The sequence below is a fragment of the Vipera berus genome (assembly GCF_964194415.1).
Source record: "Vipera berus genome assembly, chromosome: 4".
NCBI lineage: Eukaryota > Metazoa > Chordata > Lepidosauria > Squamata > Viperidae > Vipera > Vipera berus.
This window is the reverse complement of record NC_138206.1, coordinates 16,487,887-16,510,439: the sequence shown is the minus strand read 5'-3', so window position 1 is coordinate 16,510,439 and position 22,553 is coordinate 16,487,887. Positions and strand designations below refer to the sequence as shown.

Below are 22,553 nucleotides of genomic sequence, written 5' to 3'. Positions count from 1 at the left end.
CCCTTCCTATATTCTCAGTAAATGGAAAAGCCCTCATATTTCAAATGTGAATTATTTGGGAAAAAGCAGAATTATCTTTGTTGAAGATTTTGCTTCTATATAAGGAATACCTTGTTTTTCATAGTTGTCACAGCAGACACTAAGAAACTCAGCCCACATGGAAAGCATGTGTCAGGCCTATATTAGGCTAAAGTTCAAAGGTGATAAAGCAACAGTCTCCACTTACAATTCCATGACTTAAAAGTCTAGGTTTTTTTCCATTTTATATCTGACAAGTAAATTAACACTTTAGGCAGTGATTTGAGCATCTTAAAGCTATTAGCCACCCAGTGTCATTTCGAAATGAGATGGGAGGCAAATAAAACTAACAACTAAATAAAAAAAATCTTTCTTTTTAAAACACTTGTGTTGTTCAAAGCCTCTTATAAAAAGACACTAGTCACAGAAATATTTGAGAGTTACTGAAGAGCACTCACTCCTTTTGGCTATATAAATAAATAGCTAATAATTAAATCATTTTATAAAATATAACTGAAAACATTCTGACTAAAAAATAAATGGAATGTAAAAGCTTTTCAAATAAACTTAATCTTGCAATTTTGTCTACACTGTGTCCATGTAAACTCAAGCATTAATTCATGACTTAATGACCACAAGAAAATAAAGAAAACCTACTTTCAGATCAAGCATCTTAATCTAACATTTGCCTTTCTCGTGTTTGTTTGTTTATTTATTTATTTATTTAATTTATTATTTGTTTATTTATTTGGTTTATATACCGCCCTATTCCCAAAGGACTCAGGGCGGTTTACAAGGCAAAATTTAAAAACAATACAATATAAAATTAAAATAAATTAAATTAAGTCTAGCCACAAAAATTAAATCACAATTTAAAAACATTAAACCCCTCAGTCCAGACCAGATAGCTCAAAGAGCCAGGTTTTTAGGTCCCGGCGAAATGAACGAAGGTCGGGGGCAGTCCGGAGTTCCGTTGGCAGTTGATTCCATAGGGCAGGCGCGCCCACAGAGAACGCCCTCCCCCTGTGGATCGCCCGTCGGCAATCCTTGACCGGCGGTACCCTGAGGAGGCCCTCCCTGTGGGAGCGCACAGGACGATGGGAAATTGACGCTGGCAGCAGGTGCTCCCTTAGATAATCCGGGCCCATGCCATTTAGGGCTTTATAGGTCATCACCAGCACCTTGAATCTCACCCGGAGTGCAACTGGAAGCCAATGCAGCTCGCGGAGAAGAGGTGTTACATGGGAGTATCGGGAGACTCCCATCACAACTCGCGCGGCTGCATTCTGCACCAGCTGAAGTCTCCGAGTGGTCCTCAGGGGCAGCCCCATGTAGAGAGCATTGCAGTAGTGTTGGCATTCTAGTATCAGAAGAGGCAAAAGGGATGGTCTAGAGCGGAAGCTCTATATAAATTCGGCATACCAGCTCGATCTAAAGCAGCAGTTCCCAACCTTTGTGGCTTGGCGGGGGAAGAGAGGAACCAGGCCACATGAGCGTCAGGCCACTGCGTGCGCAGCTCAACTTGCGCAAGTTGAGCCCCGCGTACCTGCACACTGGCCCTCCGCTCACACGGGCCAGTTGCAAATAGGGCAGCAGCCCGTTAGTGGCGCGTGGCCGAGGTTGGGGACCCTTGGTCTAGGGGTTAAGACATCAGTCTAGAAAGTAGGACACTGCGAGTTCTAGTCCCACCAGCTGGTGACCTAGCGCCAGTCACTCTCTCTCAACCCAACTCACCTCACAGGGTTGCTGTGGTGGTGATCATAGGACAAAAGTATATTAAATATGTTCAACATCTTGAGTTATCTGTAGTAATAATAAAGGAGGAATATAAATAAATCACCTGGAGTTTGGGGGCCCTCTTGCCCACCCAACCTGCTGCGACTTCAGCAACTCAACCAAGATTAATGATGCTATCAAGGTTCTTGGGTCTTCAATATCATTCCAAATTTAACTTTATGGATTTTAAGTATTTCTTTATCGAGAGACACAAGAACCTTATTATATGATAATGAAGTCTGCCATTGCAGCAAATTTGAAGATTAGAATAGTATTTTTAAAAAAAGGTAGTTTCCTTTATCCCAGGCATGTCAAACTGCCGGCCCATGGGCCAGATGGGTCATGCCAAAACCACGCCCACCCCACTGCAGGCAATGGGGAAAAAGTCATGATACATCGCGCGATGTCACATGACATCGCGAGTTTTGACATGCCTGCTCTATCCAGTCGTGTGATTCTAGGGGGCGGTGCTTGTCTCGTTTCTTAGCGGAGGGAGCCAACATCGTCTGAAGACATTTCCATAGTCATATGGCCAGCATGACATCATGTTATAGTGCAGAGCGTGAGGTGAAACACGGAACACTGTTACCACCAAAGTGGTACCTATTTATCTACTCGCATTTTCATGCTTTCAAATTGATAGGTGGGCAGGAGCTGGGGCAAGAATGGAGCATGCCATAGAGGTCCTTTATCTCAAGAGTAGAGTTCCAGATTTCCAAAATTTGAGACAAGATGAACGTAGATGAAGTTTGTAAACACATCACACTTAATTCAACATAGGTTTAGTTCTTCTCCATCTCCCACCCTCATATTATTTATTTATTTATTATTTATTAATTTAATTTGTATACCGCCCTTCTCCCGAAGGACTCAGGGCAGTGAACAGGGCAATAAATACTAAAATACAAAGTACAAAAATTAAGAAGAGATTAAACCATAATGCCCAATAAAACAGATAAATACATAAAAACATAATAAAATCCCAAAACCCATCAGACCAGGCCGGCTTGTTCAAATAAATAGGTCTTTAGATCACGTCGGAAGGAGCGAAGGTCGGGGGCCATCTGGAGCTCTACCGGTAAACGGTTCCACAGATCAGGCGCACCCACAGAGAACGCCCTCCCCCTGGGGGCCACCAGTCGGCACTCTCTGACCGGTGGCACCCTGAGAAGGCCCTCTCTGTGGGAGCGGACTGGGCGGAGGAAGGTTGACGCTGGCAGCAGGTGCTCCCTAAGGTACTCCGGACCCATGCCATGTAGGGCTTTAAAGGTCATTACCAGCACCTTTAATCTCACCCAGAAGACAACTGGCAGCCAATGCAGCTCACGGAGCAGAGGTGTAACATGGGAGTATCGGGAAACCCCCAACACAACTCTCGCGGCTGCATTCTGCACCAGTTGGAGCCTCCGAGTGGTCCTCAAGGGCAGCCCCATGTAGAGCGCGTTACAGTAGTCTAACCGAGGTCACGAGCGCATGAGTGACTGTACGCAAGGCATCCCAGTCTAGATAGGGCCACAACTGGCGCACCAAGCAAACCTGGCGAAGGCCCCCCTAGTCACAGTTACTATATGATCTTCTAAAGAAAGCTGTGAGTCTAGGAGGACACCCAAGTTGCGAGCCCTATCTACGGGGGGTAAGGACTCACCCCCCCCATATTAAGAGATGGAATAATCTGAGTTTCCGGAGATGCCGGTACGTACAGCCACTCAGTCTTGTCAGGGTTGAGCCGAAGCCTGTTCCTCCCCATCCAGACCCGAACTGCCTCCAGGCAACGGGACATCACGTCGAGGGCATCACTGGGGTGGTTTGGGGTCAAAATAAAAAGCTGGGTATCATCAGCATACTGATGATACCCAACTCCAAAACCACGAATGATCTCACCCAGAGGCTTCATGTAGATGTTGAACAGGAGAGGTGAGAGGACCGACCCCTGAGGTACTCCACAAGCGAGAGGCCTCGAGGTCGACCTCTGTCCCCCTGCCAACACCGACTGCGAACGTCCCAGGAGGTAGGAGGAGAACCACTGAAAAACCGTGCCTCCCACTCCCAATCCCATATTAGCTTCCTTAAAGACAGAAAGAAAACAGGAATTATCACAAGCAGCTGAGAAAAACTGAAAGAGCAAAGTAGGCTCCCCAGTGTCAGAATAGATTTCCCAAAGGAAGTAAAATATATTATGGTTACTATTACAACCACTCTTATTAGCCCCCACACAGAGAGAGTTAAGGAAAACAAACTATGAAGGAAGGTGCATGAATGAGTTAATTGAAGGTACTTTTCAGAAGAAAAAATAAAGCCAGAGCAAAAATCAACTTTTTTGCAACAAATATCAAAATGAACAAAACTGAAGGAACTCTCCCACAACTAAATTTAAAGAATGGACATGAAAAGAAGTAGCTTTTCCTAAAGATGAGTTCTGAAAGAAAGATGAGTAACATGAATTGGATGAATCTGTACGTGGAAATAAGGCAACATTTGGTGAATCCTAACTTTAAGACATGATAAGGGTATAATTCCCCAGCATGCAACAATTATTCCTCCTAAGATGTAGAAAGGGCAGTATATTTTTTATCCTTTGATGAGGGAAATTTGGATAAGAAATGTAATCTCTATCGATGGTCAGAATTTCTCCACAAGAAAAGCTTATTTTTCTTACTCAAGATATTTCTGGGACTTGTTTCTTGAAATATTAGAACTGCCAACACTTATTTACAAGTACCACAGAGAAGATGCAAATGAAGGAAGAGTCTGCTTCTCAGTGGCACATTCAAGAAAAGAGTGAAATTTTCCAATTTCCATTTGTGAATCCACTTGTTCCTGCACATCCTAATCAACTTCACAGAGCTAAAGTCAGGATAAGATGGAAACAACAGCCATCACTTCCACTACTTTAAAATATGCTGAATAATGATTATAACATTTGATGACATAAAATACTTGTCTTCTCTGTGAAATTGGGAAACAAAAGAATACTCTGGGGTGTAAAGAAATAGAAAACAGAAAATGCTTTCTACACTTCTTTCTTTTAAAGGGAAATCTTCAACACAGTGCAATTACTGTATAGGAAATCTATACAGATTTAAGTGATAAAAATATAATTATAAAATATTATCATATATGTTATATTGATATAGTTATTTTATAATTATAAAGGTGCAGTGTCAAACAGTATATACATGCCATGCCCTCTGACTTGACAAGAGTTTTCTTCCAAGAAAAAGCGTCCATTTATATTGGCATAAATTATATATACGCAATCATTGTAAGAAATCCAAACTTCATTTTGCTACACAGGCATACCGTATTTTCCGGCGTATAAGATGACTTTTTAACCCATGAAAATCACCTCAAAAGTTGGGGGGTCGTCTTATACGCCCAGTCGTCTTATACGCCGGAAAATCAGCGAGCCCGGGAAGGCACGCCCTCCCCTCTCACTGTGGAGGAAGCAGGGCAGGTTGGCTTCTGGCGGGAGCCAGCAGGGCAGTCCTGCGCACGCAGGACTGTCCTGCCGGCTCCCGCCCGACGCTCTTCCCTCTTGAGGCAGCATCGCTCCCCGGCTCCTAAGGAGTCCTCGGGGATGCTGCCTCAAGAGGGAAGGACTGCCCTGCCGGCTCCCGCCCGACAGCTCCGCCGATGCTGCTTCAAGAGGGAAGAGCGTGAGGCGCCTGCCATGGCTCTTGAGGCAGCATCCCCGAGGACTCCTTAGGAGCTGGGGAGCGATGCTGCCTCAAGAGGGAAGAGCGTCGGGCGGGAGCCGGCAGGGCAGTCCTGCGTGTGCAGGACTGCCCTGCCGGCTCCCGCCAGACGCCAGCCTGCCCTGCTTCCTCCACAGTGAGAGGGGAGGGCGTGCCTTCCCGGGCTTGCTGATTTTCCGGCGTATAAGACGAAAAATCTTGAAAATCATCTCAAAAGTTGGGCGGTCGTCTTATACGCCCAGTCGTCTTATACGCCGGAAAATACGGTATTTAGCCATTCATGACATATTCCATCATTAGAAATACCAACTATCATATGCACATTTTACTCATATAATGCCAAGGGTACAAGAAGATATGGCTTTGTGAAGGCCCATTTCAGCCACAGGACTGAATGAAAGGAGGGAAGCAGAACCACACTAGTTTTTATTGAATGCAAATTAAGACCACAATGATTTCTGAGAGGATGTCAGCTAAGCAGCCCACTTGAATCTCATCTCTGAAGGAATAGAAAATTACAGTGGGCTTAGTACTCAGGTATCTAAAATTTCCCCTCTCCCGCTAGAATCCAATTTGTATATTAAAACAGCTGGAAAGCCCTGCTCAATTTTTTTATGGGTTAACTCAGCATGGTTAAGAGAAGGGCCACAGTGATAACACTCCAATTCTGTTGAAGTGCTACATAAATCTAAGTACCCAATCTCCACACTCACAAAAACCCTCCATATAGGCAGAGATGTATGCCACTCTGGGAATTTGCATATATAAATTGCACTTTTGGTTTCAATAGCATGCAAAACATTTAAAAAGGAAAGAAAAACTAAAGCAGGGGGAGAAATGGTTCCCTCCCCCCAGAAGTCTGTCAACACTGAACAAGGTGGTTCATCATATTTGGATCTCCTTCTGGTATGACTTTCAGGATTCCTCTAACCAGGTATCTTTTGAGCTTTTTGTTGCATTCCCATTTCTATCTCTATTATATTTAGGTTGGGAGGAGTCCTAGTTCTTTTTTTAACCCAACTTTGCAAATATCCAATACACACCACTAGTTTGGGATGAGAAACCTGCAGCCTTCAGGCTGATTTCACAAAATCCTTGACCTACTTTAAAACCCATCTGCAAAAGATCAGTTCAGACCCTTGGTAAAAGTGCTTTCTCCTCCCCTTGCAGCCTGCTGCTTGAAAAAACAGAAGAGGACTTCAAACTGAAGGGAAAAAACCAACAGAATTTCAGGAAAACAATGAGTGGGGCCATCCATTTTTGGTACTAGCTTCACTTATGTCCATCATCTGGTCCCCAAAAATTTTAACTGCGAGATAAAATAGCTGCCATCCCAGTCTGGTAGGATAGTAACCAGCATCTTAATCAATGCATAAGATTAAAATACAGGTAGTCCTCAGCTTACAATCACAACTGAGTCCAGAATTTACGCTGCTAAGTGAGAAATTTGTTGAGTTTTGCCCCACTTTATGACTTTTCTTGCCACATTTGTTAAGTGAATCACTGCAGTTGCTAAATTAGTAACATGGTTAAGTGAACTGGGTTTCCCCACTGACTTTGCTTGTCCAAAGGTCACGAAAGATGATCAGATGACCCTGGGACACTGCAGCTGTCATAACTATGAACCAGTTGCCCAGTATCTGAATGTAAATGACATGACCCTGGGGAATGCTGCAATGGTCATAAAGTGTGAAAAATGTTCATAAGTCACTTTTTCCAGTGCCACTGTAACTTTGAATGGTCACTAAATGAACTGTTGTAAATGGAGGACTACCTATATGTCGTCCTAATCCCAGATGTCTCTCGCTAGTATTCCAATAACTCCATACCTCTGAATAAAAACCAACCTCCAAAAGCTTATTTAAGAACTTCCTCAGCCTTCCTCAACCTGTCCCTCTCGGGTTGTGTCGGATTACAGTTCCCATTACGCACAGCCAGCACAATGACCTTCTTGGCTGGAGTGTTGTAGCAATATTGTTCCAGGAGTTGCCCCATCCAGAGGGCTGATTTGGAAGGCCTGCTTCAGCCAGCCCCAACTGTCACTTATTTGCTTCGGAAATGTTTCTTTGCTGGTTGGGGTTTTGTTTTGTTTTCCTCCTGCAGCTGAAAAACAAGATTTCGATCCCGCGTTTCGCTCCTGCAGCTGAAAAGGGCATCCCCGGCGCTCTTCTCCTCCTGTTTTCAAACCGTCAACCCTCGGGCTCCCGGGCTGAAAGAGGGTGCCGGCCTCCCAATCCCCTCCGGCGGTCCCACGGCGGAGGAAGAGACTCCAGCCTGGCTCTGCCTGCTCCCATCTTCCGCCCAGCGCCACGCAAAGTCCTGCGGCGCTTGGAAGGAGCTTTTGCTGTTCTTGCCCTAGTTCAGGGGTCGGCAACCTCGGCTCTTTTATGACTCGTGGACTTCAACTCCCAGAATTCCTGAGCCAGCATAGCTGGCTCAGGAATTCTGGGAGTTGAAGTCCACGAGTCATAAAAGAGCCGAGGTTGCCGACCCCTGCCCTAGTTTCCAAGTCACTTCACTCCAGCTTGGCCTCTCCAAGATGTCTCCGGACTACAATTCCCAGCCTGCACAATCTGGGAAAGGCTAGGCGCGCGCTCCCTCTCTCGCCTTTCCCCCGGGAAAGTTTTCCAAAAGCAGCGCAGCGACTATTGGCGGCGGGGGGGGGAGGGCTGTGTGTGTGTGTGTGTGTGTGTGTGTGTTGTGAGAGAGAGAGAGAGTGTGAGAGAGAGAGAGATCCCGGAGACCGACCCTCCCCCCTCCAACCGCCTCCCCCTCCCCCTCTTCTCCCCTCACCTGGCGGGAGTGGGCCTTGGGCTCCGGCGGCTTGAAGAAGGAGTCCGGCAGTTTGCGGAGCCGCATAGGGAGCGTGTGGGGCACGTTGGCGCCCTTGGGGTTCATGACGGCGTTGAAGAGGGCCTCCAAGTCCGTCTCCGAGTCGCCCCGGACGTGGACGACTTGGTGGCCGGCCGGAGGCGGCCCGGACACGGCGCCCCCGCCGGGCTGCGGCTGCTGAGGCGTCGGCGGCGAAGGTTGCCCTGAAGGCTGGGGCTGCCCCGCCGACGGCTGGGGCGCCGACGGAGCCTGCTGGGGCTGCCCGGCGGCGTCCATGGCCGTCTCCCCTCCGCGCTCGCTCGCTCGCTCGCTGGAGCCGCTCCGCTTAAGCAACAGCGCCGAGCTGGCCGACCCGCATGCCCAAGCGCCGGGGTCGTTCGCTCCCTCGCCTCGCCCCGCGCCCGTCTTCCGCGGGAGGGGGGCACCGGCGACTCCGGGGCTCCGACACGCGAGGAGGGACTCGGGGCCTCCCGCGCTTTCGCTCCGCCGGACGCGAAGCCAGGGGCATAAATCGGTCGCGCACGAACCCTCCCAAACAAAAGTTCGGAAAGACGCCCGCCCGAGCCTGCTCCGCCCAGCGCGCGCCCGCCCGCCCCGACTCCCAACAGCAGCTTTAATTCCACTCAGCCACTCAGTTTAGGAGCCGCCGCGGCCGCCGCCTCTTCTTTTTCCGCGCCCGGCCGCGCTGAAATTGAACGGCGGCGAACTTTGCCACGGAGTGTTCCCGAGCTTCCTTTCCACCCCCGTCCAGCCTGTAGTGTTTGTTTGTTTTTTCCCCACTTCCTTCTCTTTCTAACTGGTACAACTGCTTCTTCGACGCCTCCGGATTAACTTGTTTTCTAATTTCCTGGAGCCGCCCGGGCAGGATTCACCCTCGCCGATATGGACAGGAAACATGGGGTTTATGGTTTTGGCTCTCTTCCTCCGCCCCCCCCCCTCCCCGCTTTTTCCAAAAAGTTTTCCAACCCTCCCAGAGAGGGGAGGAGGAAGGACAGTTGGGACTATTTTCTCTTCTTCCCCCACACTGGAAGAGAAAAAAAAGGGAAATAGCAACTAGACCCCGACCCATCAGGGTTAGAAGGGAAAAGAGAAAGGAAACTTTTCCTTTGTCCCTCCCCACTATGCAAACCCCCCACCACCACTTGCTGTTGTCCAGATTCCTGCGTTTTTAATTCTCACAATCCCCAAGGGCAGTGCTGGGACTTGTAGTCCAGCGTTTCCCAACCTTAGGAACTTGAAGATGCGTGGACTTCAACTCCCAGAATTCCCCAGCCAGCATAGCTGGCTGGGGAATTCTGGGAGTTGAAGTCCACGCATCTTCAAGTTCCTAAGGTTGGGAAACGCTGTTGTAGTCCAATGAACTGGATGCAAGTCCTGGCCAGCGCAAAACTCTTGATTGCAACCTGAAATTAGCTTTGCCTGGCACCCTTGCAAATCACCACGCAGGGCTCGTTTTGCAGAAGAGAAATGCTTGTCGGAAAAACTCGGGATTCAAAACACGCAGGTGTAAATAAAAAAAAAATACAAGTAACTAAAGCAAAGGAAAAAGAAAATCGGGGAATGTGCTAGAGATGGTACCGTGGTTGTATTAGTATTAGTATTTAGACGCGATCATTTCGGCTTTGGAGTTTTTATGAGGGTTTTTTCTTCTTTCCTACATTATTATATTGTTCTTTTGGGTTTTAATATGTTTTAATTATTAGCCTCGCACAGTCATGTATGAGAACAGCAACTGTATAAATGTGGTAAATAGATCCTCAAGTTGATCCTGATTAAATAAATCCTGAAGTTGAGCCTGATTCCTGGTGATTAAAATGGCATAACCTTACAATTTTTGGCAACAGTACAGAAGCGATAAAAACACTACTTCAAAAAAGAGGCAGATACAACACGTAATTATTTATTTATTTAGCATACACATCACAACAAACCACTTAATATTTATGGTTGTTTTTAAGAAATAAATAAAATAGGTGCATAAATACAAGAAAAAATTAAGAGACAAAAATTTCTTGTCTACTCCTCTAATCCTGTCAAAAGCTCCAGAATGTTACCTTCCAGTGTCTTTATCTCCCTAAAACCTATTTTTGAATTTAATCGTTGAAATCATGAACGTATGTGATTGATGGATCTTGCTACTGAAAGCTAAGAAACACAATAGTGCTCATTGACAGGAATACCCTTCCTCTTCTCTGGACTCTCTGCCTTACTCTTTTTTTCTTAAATTTTCATTTTAATTAAAATTAAACTTTGTTAAGACTGAATTTGGAAATCAAAATGTAGACAAATGATGAGCATGTCGTTCCTAAAATGTATAAACTTGTACCGAACAATTATTTAATTTTTAACATTTTAATTGTTAACAGTGGTTGTGATTTGTTTTATATATGTTTGGTATTTTATTTAAATGTTGTATACCACCAGGAGTCCCTTTTTGTGAGATGGGTGGGCATATAAATTTGATAAATAAAAAGTGAAAGAATGTAGGGGGTTCTCCTTGATTTGCAGCTGCTTACTTAGCAAAGTTGCAACCAACCTGAAAAACAGGACTTCTGATGCGACAGTCAACCCCCTTCCGTGGTTACATGCCCAACACAGCCGCCTTTATAGTTTTTTGCAGGATTCACCAATCACTTGATCATACTTTATCAGTTTTGTCAAAACTCTGCATTTCCGTGTTTCCTTTGCTTAACAACCACATCATTCACTTAACAACCGTGAATTCACTTATCAACTACTGTGATTTGCTTAACAACTACTGCAAAAAAACATAAAATCAGTCAGTCGTGCAATTCCAGCAGGAGAGATGACCCATGCACCTCTAGGCCTGCTGCATTTGAACCAATTGAAGTTTCTGGATTCTTTGAAAAGGCAGTCCCATGTACAATGTGTTGCAATAATATTGTTAAGCAGTATTTCCTTTTCTCATTAGTAATCTAAATTTTGAGTAAATTTGTTCATTGAAGTCTTCTGTAAGAATTATAAATATGAACTCAACTGAATCATCTCAAAATAAAGGATCTATTCCCCATATCTGTCCCACACACCGTATTTCAGAAATTTTCTTACGTCTTTCAGTTTATTAGGAAAAATACAAATGATGGGAGAGTCTTTTGTCTATCAACGGCCTATATTTCTGTCCTAGAAAATTTGGTCAGGTTCTTCTTTAACAAGAAAGCTGTTGTTCCACTTCTGTAAGACTATTTTTCTTACTTTAAATATTGATTTTACCTAGCCATCCTTCCAGGATCAAAAGAAAATCCAGAAATAATATTGTAAAATTATATAATGGGGATATACATTCACACCATTGCACAATTTCTGTTTAATAATTTATTGGTAGTACAATAAAAGAATTATTAAAATAAAGATCTCTAAGGACAGGATGTAAGTTAATTTAGCAAAACCTCATTTCAAGGTATATGCAGGTATTGATAACATTAATTTAACAACATTGTGACAAAATCAATTACTTTCAGTGTGCAAGTAATTTCTAATGCCCTAACAATATTGGAATTCCAACAAACAATATTTAAAACAAATTCCACTATTTACGAGAACTAATTGAATAACTATGAGCAGTCACTCACAGAATGAAGATACTCCAAAAACATGGTACAAAACATAGATATGACGATTTGAAGGATTCACAATCAAATAGGCAAAATTTTGTTCATGCCTGTTGGATGAAGGATAGCAAAGGCCATCAGCATCCTAGAGGACAAAATATTAATCATTTAATATAATGCAGAAAATATATTAAGATAGTAAAATAATAACTTTCCAATTCTAATTTTGAAATAATCACTTAAATTTCATGATGAAACAGGAATCAAAAATATGTGCTCAGTTGTATTTCGGAAAGTGAAAATTCCTATCTTCAATGTGAAAATTATAATTTAGATAAAGAATACCTAATGGTGTGACCTTCCTTTAACACTTTCTGAGTGGTTTACCGACCTGTTTAAAATACTTGGCATGCATTTACACGGAAATCCCTCTAAAAATATAAATCAATCATGAAGCAGCATTCACTTTAATTACATGTATTCTTCTCTTTAAGTTCAGGGATACTGCAAACACATTTCTATCATGTTAATCTAAGACAAGTGCCAGTTTGGTGGACTGGTTAAGGCATCAAGTTAGAAACCAGGAGATGATGCATTCTGGTCCCACTTTAGGTAAAAATAGCAGCTGAGTGACTTAGGCTAGTCAGTTTCTCTCAGCCTTCAGAAAGAGGCAGTGGCGAATCACTTCTGAAATCATGTTGAGAAAAATTCAGGGCCTTGTCCAAGGAGTTGCCAGGAGTCATACAGGAGAGACATAAACCAGATGTTATAATGGTAGAGAAGGACCAGAAGACAACAATCATGATAGATGTAGCAGCGCCGAGTGAAGCAACATCAGGAAGGAGGAGAATGAGAAGCTGGAAAAGTATCAGGGCTTAAAAGTGAAAGTAGAGATGATGTGGACATAAAGGCCAAAGTGGTCCCAGTAGTGGTAGGAGCACTTGGAGCTGTGATTCCTAAGCTGGGAGAATGACTCCGACAGATCCGTGGAACAATATCAGAGCTCTACTATGTTCAATTCTATTAAACAGACACAGCATTTTCCACGAGTTAGAACTTGGCCTACTTAAAACTGTATTATGATCAATTAAAGATCCCCAAACCTGTTTAAAAACTCTTGTCAAAATTATCTGATCAACCACAAAAGTAAAAGTATAAGAAAAACATAAATGTAAAAGGTTTGGTTCATCTTTATAAGAATAGATTAGCTAAAGAAAGCACTGCCCTGCTGTTACAATTTTAATTACCGAAATTAAAAATATTCTAAACCATTTCTTGCTCCAAAACAAATCAGGATTGTTTACTACCTCCTAGCTGATCTTTAGTCACCACTTGTGTATGTCTGACCTCTCTATCACTTCAAAGGAAAACCCTCATGCAGTGGAAGGTTTCTTAATGAAGAGTGACTTTAGGTTTTAAATCACCTGGTTTATTAAGCAGGAAAGAGAAGATGACCGGCAACAAGGGTGGATGGACTCAGTTATAGTGGTGAAGATCAAAAGGATCAGGTTAGGGCATACGATCATGGGGAAAATGTTGTGGTCACCAACATTCAAAATTGACTTGCTGGCACATAATAAATAACATTCTAGGAAACCATAACAACCTAGATAAAGCATACAGTGCATGGCTACTAGAATTCTTTGCAATCACTTCACAATAGCAATAATTATTGTTAAGGACAAAAGGGGGACTGAGAATATAAAGTCAGCAACATTCTGAGCTGTTGCCCAATTGTTTTTCCCATAGGGAAATGTTTGAGAAATGATTTTTGTTTTTATGACACTTGGCCATATCCAAACCATTAATTATTTGTTGCTTGCTTTCTTCAAATATAGTTTCAAAAACCTAGTTCTCTCAGAATTATTAAGAATAACACAGAGAAGTCTATATTATTATTATTATTATTATTATTATTATTATTATTATTATTATTATTATTTATAACCAGGCAAACTGTGGCCTGTTGGGCATCCCTTCTGATCTATTTTGTTACCGGATTCCTCAATACCTTCAACAATGATAGAACTTGTAGTGTATTTTTTTTTTAATCCCATTTATATCCCGCCCTTCTCCGAGGACTCAGGGCGGCTTACAAGCTTAGCAGTAGCCTTCATTCTATGTATATGCCTGCTTATTAGGACTTTTGCCCCCCCCCAAGCGGCATTATTACAAAGTCAGCTTATTGCCCCCAACAATCTGGGTCCTCATTTTACCTACCTCGGAAGGATGGAAGGCTGAGTCAACCTTTGAAAAGTTCTTAAAATTCAGGGAGAAGTTCAGAGATGTATCTGCCTTGAAAGCAGTCCATGTTGAACTGTATAGCACAAGAGTCCCTAACCCCTAGATCATGAACCGGTACCAGTCTGGCCGCACAGCTGGAGGTTAGTGGCACGTGAGCAAGCAAACACAAATTGCACATGGGTGGGATGTAGGTTAGGTGCTCCTCCCCCCACCCGTCCGTGGAAAAAATTTCTTCCATGAAATTGGTCCCTGGTGCCAAAAAGATTGGGGGCCACTAGTTTAACAGAACTGTATAGCAGTACTTACATCACTATATAGTCTACAATCAAACATCATTGTAGAAAATGGTTTATGACCTTTTGTATTATAAACTGTTTTATGATGATTTTTTGTCATAAAGTATTTTATAAAATTTGCCAAATTTCAGTTCATGGGAGTCATGGGTCCAAGATTTTGGATACATTCTGTAAATTATTCCATTTGAGGCACCTTGGTTCAAAAACTGTGGTCCCTATGATGCACCATTTTGCCCAGTTAAAGATTATGGGCATGAAAGCTTTAGTAGTATATAGATCATAATCATAATAGTAAAGTTGGAAGGGACCTTGGAGGTCATCTAGTCCAACCCCCTGCTCAGGCAGGAAACCCTATACCATTTCAGACAAATGGCTGTCCAGTCTCTTCTTAAAAACTTCCAGTGAATTGAATTGGTACTCTCCTGAAAATGGGTGTTATGGTTTTGTTGCCATTACTAAATTATTAAGACACTGCATAACCTATTTAGCTACTTCTTAGGTGCATTTATTTTAATGCCAGAAAGTGAGAGTTCAACTTTTATATGGAATATACTTTGCAAATTCTTTAGCTTTGTCAATTGTGCCATAGTTGGATATATTTGCCAACACCATCATAGTATTAAACATGTTTAGTGCTTTCAAAGTGAAAACACTGTATCACTTTTATATGTGAGTGAGATGGGCGGTTTTAAAATGTGATAAATGTTTACTATAAACCCCACTGAATTCAATTCAAAAGACAAGTTGGGGTAGTGGTTAAGGCAGCAGGCAGTGCGACTCTTGAGTTCTAGTCCCACCTTAGCCATGAAGATGAGTCCTTTGGGAATAGGGCGGTATATAAACCGAATAAATAAATAAATAAATAAGATAGCTGGAGGACCTTGGGTCAGTCTCTTTCAGTTCTAGAAATAAAGAGGCAAGGACAAACTGTTTCTGAAAAACCTTGTCATGAAAATTGCAGGGACTTGTCCAGACAATTGCCAGGTGTCACAAAGTGACTCAAAGGCACAAAACAAAAGCAATCTTCAGTTAAGTCTTATTTTCTAATTCTGAAATTGGCAACACTGCATTCATGTGCATCACAATGCAGCCAGACAACTGCCTGGCTCTTTACCACACATACATTCACACACACACACACACACACCACATATACAAACACTGAGAGATAGACCTTTGTATGCAGGTAAAACAGGTCTTCAGAGGCTTGTTTTTGCCTGGTGGAGGGAAGAAGAGGAGAGGGCAGAGAATGTGGTTTCCCCCCCCCACCCCACTCCCAAGTCTGGGATTATGTTTGTGTTGGATGGGAGGTTTTTCTCTGTGTGGTCTCTGTGCAGGGATAGAGTTGCAAATTAAATAGGAAAATAACTTGGCCTGAAAGATTTAGAACTGCGTATCAGAAAAAGTGTTTCTTACAAAGGCATCAAAATCCCATTAAGAAAACATCACCTTGCTCTTTTGGAAAAGCAAACTCTGTAATCTGGATTATCTCTATCCTTTTACTCTAAAATATACTACAGTCAATTCACAAACTTAACTATTTACTGATATTTTGAAGGCTGCATTGTGAACTTTATAAATGAAAAATAAAATATTCCAAGCAGACTACTTCAGGCATACAGATACAGCACATGTTGTAAATATCCAGCCAGCCAGCCGGCCTTCCACCGATCCATCTATCCGTTTGCAGTTCTATGCTAAGTTACAAGTGTTTCAGTCAACCAGTTTCATTTACAAATTTCTCATGACCACATGAAAATGAGTTAACATCTGGTCCTGAAGCCTGTAGAAAAATATGCTGGCATCAATTATATTGTCCGGACTGCTGAATCTTAAGTTTGTCTACTGTACATAATGCTACTGTCCTTAAAGCATAAAGGTGGTGGAAAGTAACTAGGAAATTCCTGATTCAGTTTCCCCATTCATCAAGATCATGTACAGGTAGGAAAAGTGATCACCAAGTCACTATTTATAATCAAGGAGTGAACTGGGGAGGAAGGTCTGTTTTGACGGATGGCCAGACCACTTGGTTTAGCCTTCTATAAAAAATGGTATCAAGACAATTGATCTGTGGAATAGGTGGTGGTGGCTTGATAAAAATGAGGTGCTCTCCTGCATCACTGGGCAACTGTCTTCTTCTGCTTAGATCAGTGCTTCCCCAACTGATCAGATTGCAGTGAATAGAAGGGTGTTTATGTTGCTTAAGTGTGCTGTTTATGAGCATCCCAAAGTCCACTGTGTGAATATTGGATTAGAACTGGTCTATTATGTTCCTTTGTTTTAGAATAGATGGGCAAGCAGCTTGAATCTTAAGAAAATCGTTATCATCATTAGAGACGTCAAAGAGTCATATGTGAATATGTTTTGAATCCATAAACCTTAACTTTTTCTATGTTTCGGTTTCATATCCTGCCTACCATGTGAGGTTTTCTCAATTAAGCATTCTTTCTTATTTATTCGTAAATAGATTCATCTCTACAGTTCAAAAATACAAAAATCAAAATGTGATGATGGGAATGCAATCATGTCGGGATATGTGTCCCAAATGGCTTTAGTTTTGCACTGAACATTCTCCATCAGTCGAAGTGTCTCTCACCACTCAAATGGAGTTTTTAAGTTGGCTGATAGGCACAGGGTAGCTGTGAGGTGAAGTGGGAAGGAACTTTCCTACAACACCGTATAATCACCCCCAAACTCAAGTACATTGTTAATGAAGCACCCTATATTATATTCATTGTAAACACTGAGAAGAGAAAAAAAATAGTACTTTAAATCTGTAACAGCTTGAGACAATATTAAGCTGTCTACACTGCAGACTGGGAATGAGCTAAAAGCAGTATCATAAAAACATGTCATTTAAGAATGATTAGTGAGACATGTTTGTGCTGCAGTTATTGCAACATGAGGATGAACACTGACTCAACACAAATCAGACTATTTGTCTCACACAAAATGTTCTGCAGAAAATAGAGGTTTTCCAAATGAACCTTAATACAATTTGTAACCAAGTTACAGTTAACTCTCCAATTTGTAAAATGGGAATAATTTTCATTTTATATATTGTCATTAAAATAGCCTAAGAACTGCAAGACATTTTGATGTTTAAATCATAAGCAGAACGTATCTCTCATATGTGTTCCATATTAATCCAGAAATCTACTTTTTATAATTAGCTAAAGAAAAATATAAAGTTAACTGGTATATCATCATAATCTCCAAAAATTAAATTGACAATACAATTTATTTTTTAAAGTGATACCATTCTCATCAGATGGCCTATGTTAGACCATCTGTTGTTAAAATTGAACATCCCTCTCTCAACAGAGGGGGAGGGATACAACACCACCTATCTCCTGTCTACAACACAGTCCTTTCAGCAGTCCCAAAAAGGTTCCACACCCATTTGTCCTCTGATTCAGATGACTCTGATAGTACAGATAAACTTCCAAGTGGCCCCAACGACTCTCAGAGAGATAACAACCAAACGGCTGCAAAGAATATAAATCCTTCCATTCCCACCAGTCAATTTGAACTGAAGAAGCTTCTTGGATGAAAAGTGAAACATTTTCAAGAAAAAAAACACAAGAAAATCTAGTTTCCTTTTGGAAAAGCACCTTTGGGACAACCAAGACCTATATGATTAAGAACCTCCATAGACATGAATAAATGTGTGTGATTGTGTTTGGGTATTGTATATATTGTACACCAATCTATTGTTAACGAGATTGATTCAGTTTAAACATAAATGGTGATACTTATTTGGATTACTCTTACATGTAATCTTATTTCAAATTATACCGAAAAATGTTACGTATTTAATACTGCTTTAACAAGATACTTACATAAGTACAGACTTTAAAGACAGTAGATACTATGTTTATGTTCTTTGTTTCAGGATCCTTTTGTACACTGAAATTCATAAAAAATACAAAACAGCTTTTAACAAAGTCAGCTGGGCTACTTAAAACTTTGGTCCAACAAATAAAATGGAATCTTAAGTTAAACTGATTCCTAACAAGATGATCAAATTAAATCAAAAAATTTAAAAAAATCAAATTAAGTAAACCTCTAAGTTATAAGTGGAATGATGAAATACATTAGATAGAGGAAAAGGAAAAAGTTCTGAAGAAAAATCTGAAATGGTTAAGTAGGATACAATTAGAACTTATTTTACCTTTCACCGACCAAGGCAGAATATCTGCTATACTCTGCTTTTCTGAAGAGTAGCATGTGTTCATGTTATGGTAATGTTCTCCATGGTATATGTTGTGCATGGTACTACTCATAAGCTTTATTTAGAAACACCAGTTTGTACAAAATTCAACAATTAAGTGAACTAGGATGGGAGTGTACCTAGCATCTTGCTGTTGTTCAGTCACTAAGTTATCTGACACTTCACGACACCATGGACCATATAGCATGCCAGTCCCCCTCCTCCCTTGTGCTCAACTATCTGCTTGAATTCTGCCCAAACTCATCCCCAGTATGTTGATGACACTATCTAACTATATCATCCTCTGTCATCCTCTTTTCCTTTTGCCTTCCCAACATCGGTTTTTTTTCCAATGAGTCCTCTTCTAATTGGGTGGCCAAGTATTTGAGCTTCAGCTTCAGTATTTGTCCTTCCAAATAAGTCACTATTGACTTCCTTTAGGATTGACTGATTTGATCTCCTTGCAGTCCAAGGGATCCCTAGAGTCTTCTCCAACAAGCTAGCCTTAAATCAATTGCAGTAGTTACCAAACCTGGCACTGTCACCAATACATTTGAGTACCTTTTCCACTGCCAGTGAGACTAGGGCATTTTATATTGTTGTATTTTGACTCTGGATTTCTAAGGACACTTGCCTGGCACAAAATCTGGACTTTTTCCAGCAGTAGGAAAGCACTTTCTTTGGATAGACACTTTAAATGCTGAATTCTATATTGTATCAATTTACTTTTTTAATGCTCTTTCGATACAATTGTTACATTTTTATTTTAAATGTTTAGTTTTTACCTGAAGATCTGGATCAGGGGTAAGCAACCTCGGCTCTTTTATGACTCATGGACTTCAACTCCCAGAATTCCTGAGTCAGCTGACTCAGGAATTCTGGGAGTTAAAGTCCATGAGTCATAAAAGAGCCGAGGTTGCCTACCCCTGATCTGGATGAACAGTTGAAAAATAAATGGGAAAACTGGTTACATAAAAGGAACAAACCTCACTAGATCCTTATATAAAGATTTTGTGGTTTCTAAGTATGGGCCGACTTCATCTTCATATTGACAAAAAGCTCCTCCAAGGCAAAGGTGTTTAAAGATGCAAAAAAGAAACTCTTCACGGTCTAAATGACTGAATAAGTCATAGTGGTCTGAATCATCCAGAAGTAGTACCTTGGTGAAACAAAAAGCAAAAGCAAAGTGAGTTGGGAAATATTTTAATTACCTCAGATATACAAAGATAAATTCACCTGGATTCCCAATGTGTTTTCTGTACAGACATGCACAGTAAGTAGAATCATGGAGTGGTACATATGTTGCAATGAATGGTGACAACGGAAGAACCAGAAATGGGTTTTAGGAAAATTGGACCACATTCTGAATAAATGTAATCTGAGGATAAATTATTCATTAGTTGACCTGAATATGAGAGAGAACATAAAACAGATTGGGGCATTTGAAGAACTAGGAATGAGAATGGTGGTGCTTAGAAAAAGATGTATTTCAACTACGTGGTTCAAGTTAAAACTTTTCATACTACAAATGAATGAAAAAATACACAGACACATTTTTTTTTGTTTCTGTAATAAAATCTTCAACAATCAATGAAAGATATTAGGGTAATAGAGAGGCTCTGAATGTGAAACAGATTGGCATGATCAACAGTATATCTTAGGGGCAAATGGACTTGGAAGAAAGCAAATAAACTAAAGTGAAAATAGAATTAAAGCAGAATGGAAATAATAAGTCCAGCATTAATATGCAGTATAATGACATGTATGGATGGGCTGGAATAAGATGAGAGAATTCAGAAAAGTGATTGGGCAATTAAAGACTGAAGGAGAATATAATAGAATAGCGGATGAAATGGAAAGTAGATATGGGAAAAGAATATATTAAAGTTGCTTGATGAAAAGAACATTATAGGGTGTCATGGAAATGGGTGCAAATGCATTAATGGGAAGTATATAAAATGCCTGAAGGAATAATAAAGTAAAAAAGGCCGTAGATCGAGGAAAACACACATATGAAAGTGGCTGCTGCAAAAATGAGGATGAAAGAAATATATAATGTATATTAAAAGATATTCACAAAGCATCTGGCCAAAGAGAACAAGAAAGAGATTAAAAGAGGAAGAAATGACTGAGTGGTAGATGTAAACTGCTTAGAGTGTTGTAAAGCACTGTGAAGAATGGAATGGAATGGAATGGAATGGAATAGAATAATAGAATAGAATAGAATAGAATAGAATAGAATAGAATAGAATAGAATAGAATAGAATAGAATAGAATAGAATAGAATAGAATAGAATAGAATAGAATAGAATAGAATATTCTTTATTGGCCAAATGTGATTTGACACACAATAAATGTCTCTGGTGCATAAGCTTTCAGTACGCATACAATCAACAAAGTGATGTCATAAATCATAAGATACAATCATGCCGTTACTCTGCTTAACAGCTAATTCCTACAACACTGTCAAAATATTAGTAAAGCTGTATTACTATGATACTCCTCATCTTTCCTATTACCTATCCTTATCTTCTTATACTATAACTTGCTGCTTGTGTCTTACAAGTTATATTGTGGTGCTTTTTTTGTTGTACCCTAGTATAATTTATGTTGTTTGCTTAGCTAGTGCTCTATGACTATCACTAAGTGTTGCATCTTATGATTTATGATGAAGTGTTGTATTTCATGATTTATGATGAATGTATTTTCATGTTGTATATGATCATGATTACCACTATTACTTTTATGTACACTGAGAGCTTATGCACTGGAAACAAATTCCTTGTGTGTCCAACCACACTTGTCCAAAAAAGAATTCTATTCTCTAAATCGTAAGATACAACCAATGAAGTGGTAGTCATAAGATACCAGTAGGAGTAGGTAATAGGAAAGATAAGAAAGATAATAATAATACAGCCCTACTACATGGCTAAATAACCTTAGAGATAAGACAGTGCTGTGGGAATTTGGTGTTTAACAGTGATGGCATGGGGGAAAACTGTCTTTATGTCTAGTTATTTTGGCATGCAATGCCCTATAGCAGTGTCCTGAGGAGAGGAGTTGAAGCAATTTATGTCCAGAATGTGAGGGGTCTGTAGATTCAATAAGTATCAGCCACTCCTATATAAGTCTAACTGTTATTGTCATCATTATTTCAATTATCCTGACATCTAAGAGCCAGAGGATTATCAAGCTTTTTCCTCTCTTGCTGAGAAGTTCTCTTTTTCAGAAAGCTGAGGAAAAATAGAGGGGTTCTACTATCCTGGAACTAGTCTTCGCTAATAGGGAAGAATTGGTTGAAGAATTAAAGGTGTCTAGAATCTTGGGGGAAAGCAAATATGCTATTTAAATTTGTTTTGCCAGAAGAGGAACAAAATAGTGAGACTTTTTTGTTTTTCTAAACAGATTGTGGATGAATTATGAGGTAAGATAAGACTAATTCTAATGGCTAGCAATTGAAAGGAGAAAAGTGTCCAGAAGAATGGGAAATCTGATGAAATAAAACAGTAAAACAAAAATGGCAAACAAGTTCTACAAGAAGGAAAAAACAGAAATCTAAAGAGAAATGCTAAAGATACATGTAGAGCTCTACAAAATGCTGTAAGGAAAAAGGGATAGCTATAGGAAATGGATGGAGGAACAAATAATGGAAGAAGCATACAAGATGGCCTCCATCCATAAAATAATAATAAAAATAATCTAGTTTAGAAGGCGTTGGGTCTTGTGACAAATACCACAAACAAGAAACAGGAAATCTAAGAGGATTTAGGAGCATTCTGAGGAGAAAATGTGAGTATTAAAGGAGAAAATATGAGTTAGTAAAAAGGCAAAATATCTTAATTCATATTTTACAACTTAATTCATATTTTACATAAGTCGCTTTACAGGAGAAAAATGGGAGTCCTAGTTG

At 40.8% G+C, this 22,553-nt stretch overlaps 1 protein-coding gene across 5 annotated transcripts in view; it reads right to left on the bottom strand.

The window, feature by feature from the left end:
- The window catches only part of LOC308667106 (transcriptional coactivator YAP1-like), a gene marked incomplete at its 5' end in the record, with an annotated part of 109,622 nt that overhangs the window by 71,794 nt on the left and 15,275 nt on the right, over positions 1 to 22,553 (bottom strand). For 4 of the 5 annotated variants that reach the window (XM_081326213.1, XM_081326214.1, XM_081326215.1 and 1 more), the window contains one exon: positions 8,283 to 8,890. In XM_081326213.1, the coding sequence (XP_081182339.1) occupies positions 8,283 to 8,597 (315 nt within the window). Of the gene's footprint in view, positions 1 to 8,282; positions 8,891 to 18,272; positions 18,340 to 19,629; positions 19,803 to 22,553 lie in introns of those variants that run through there. The other variant, XM_081326217.1, reaches the window with a different exon arrangement.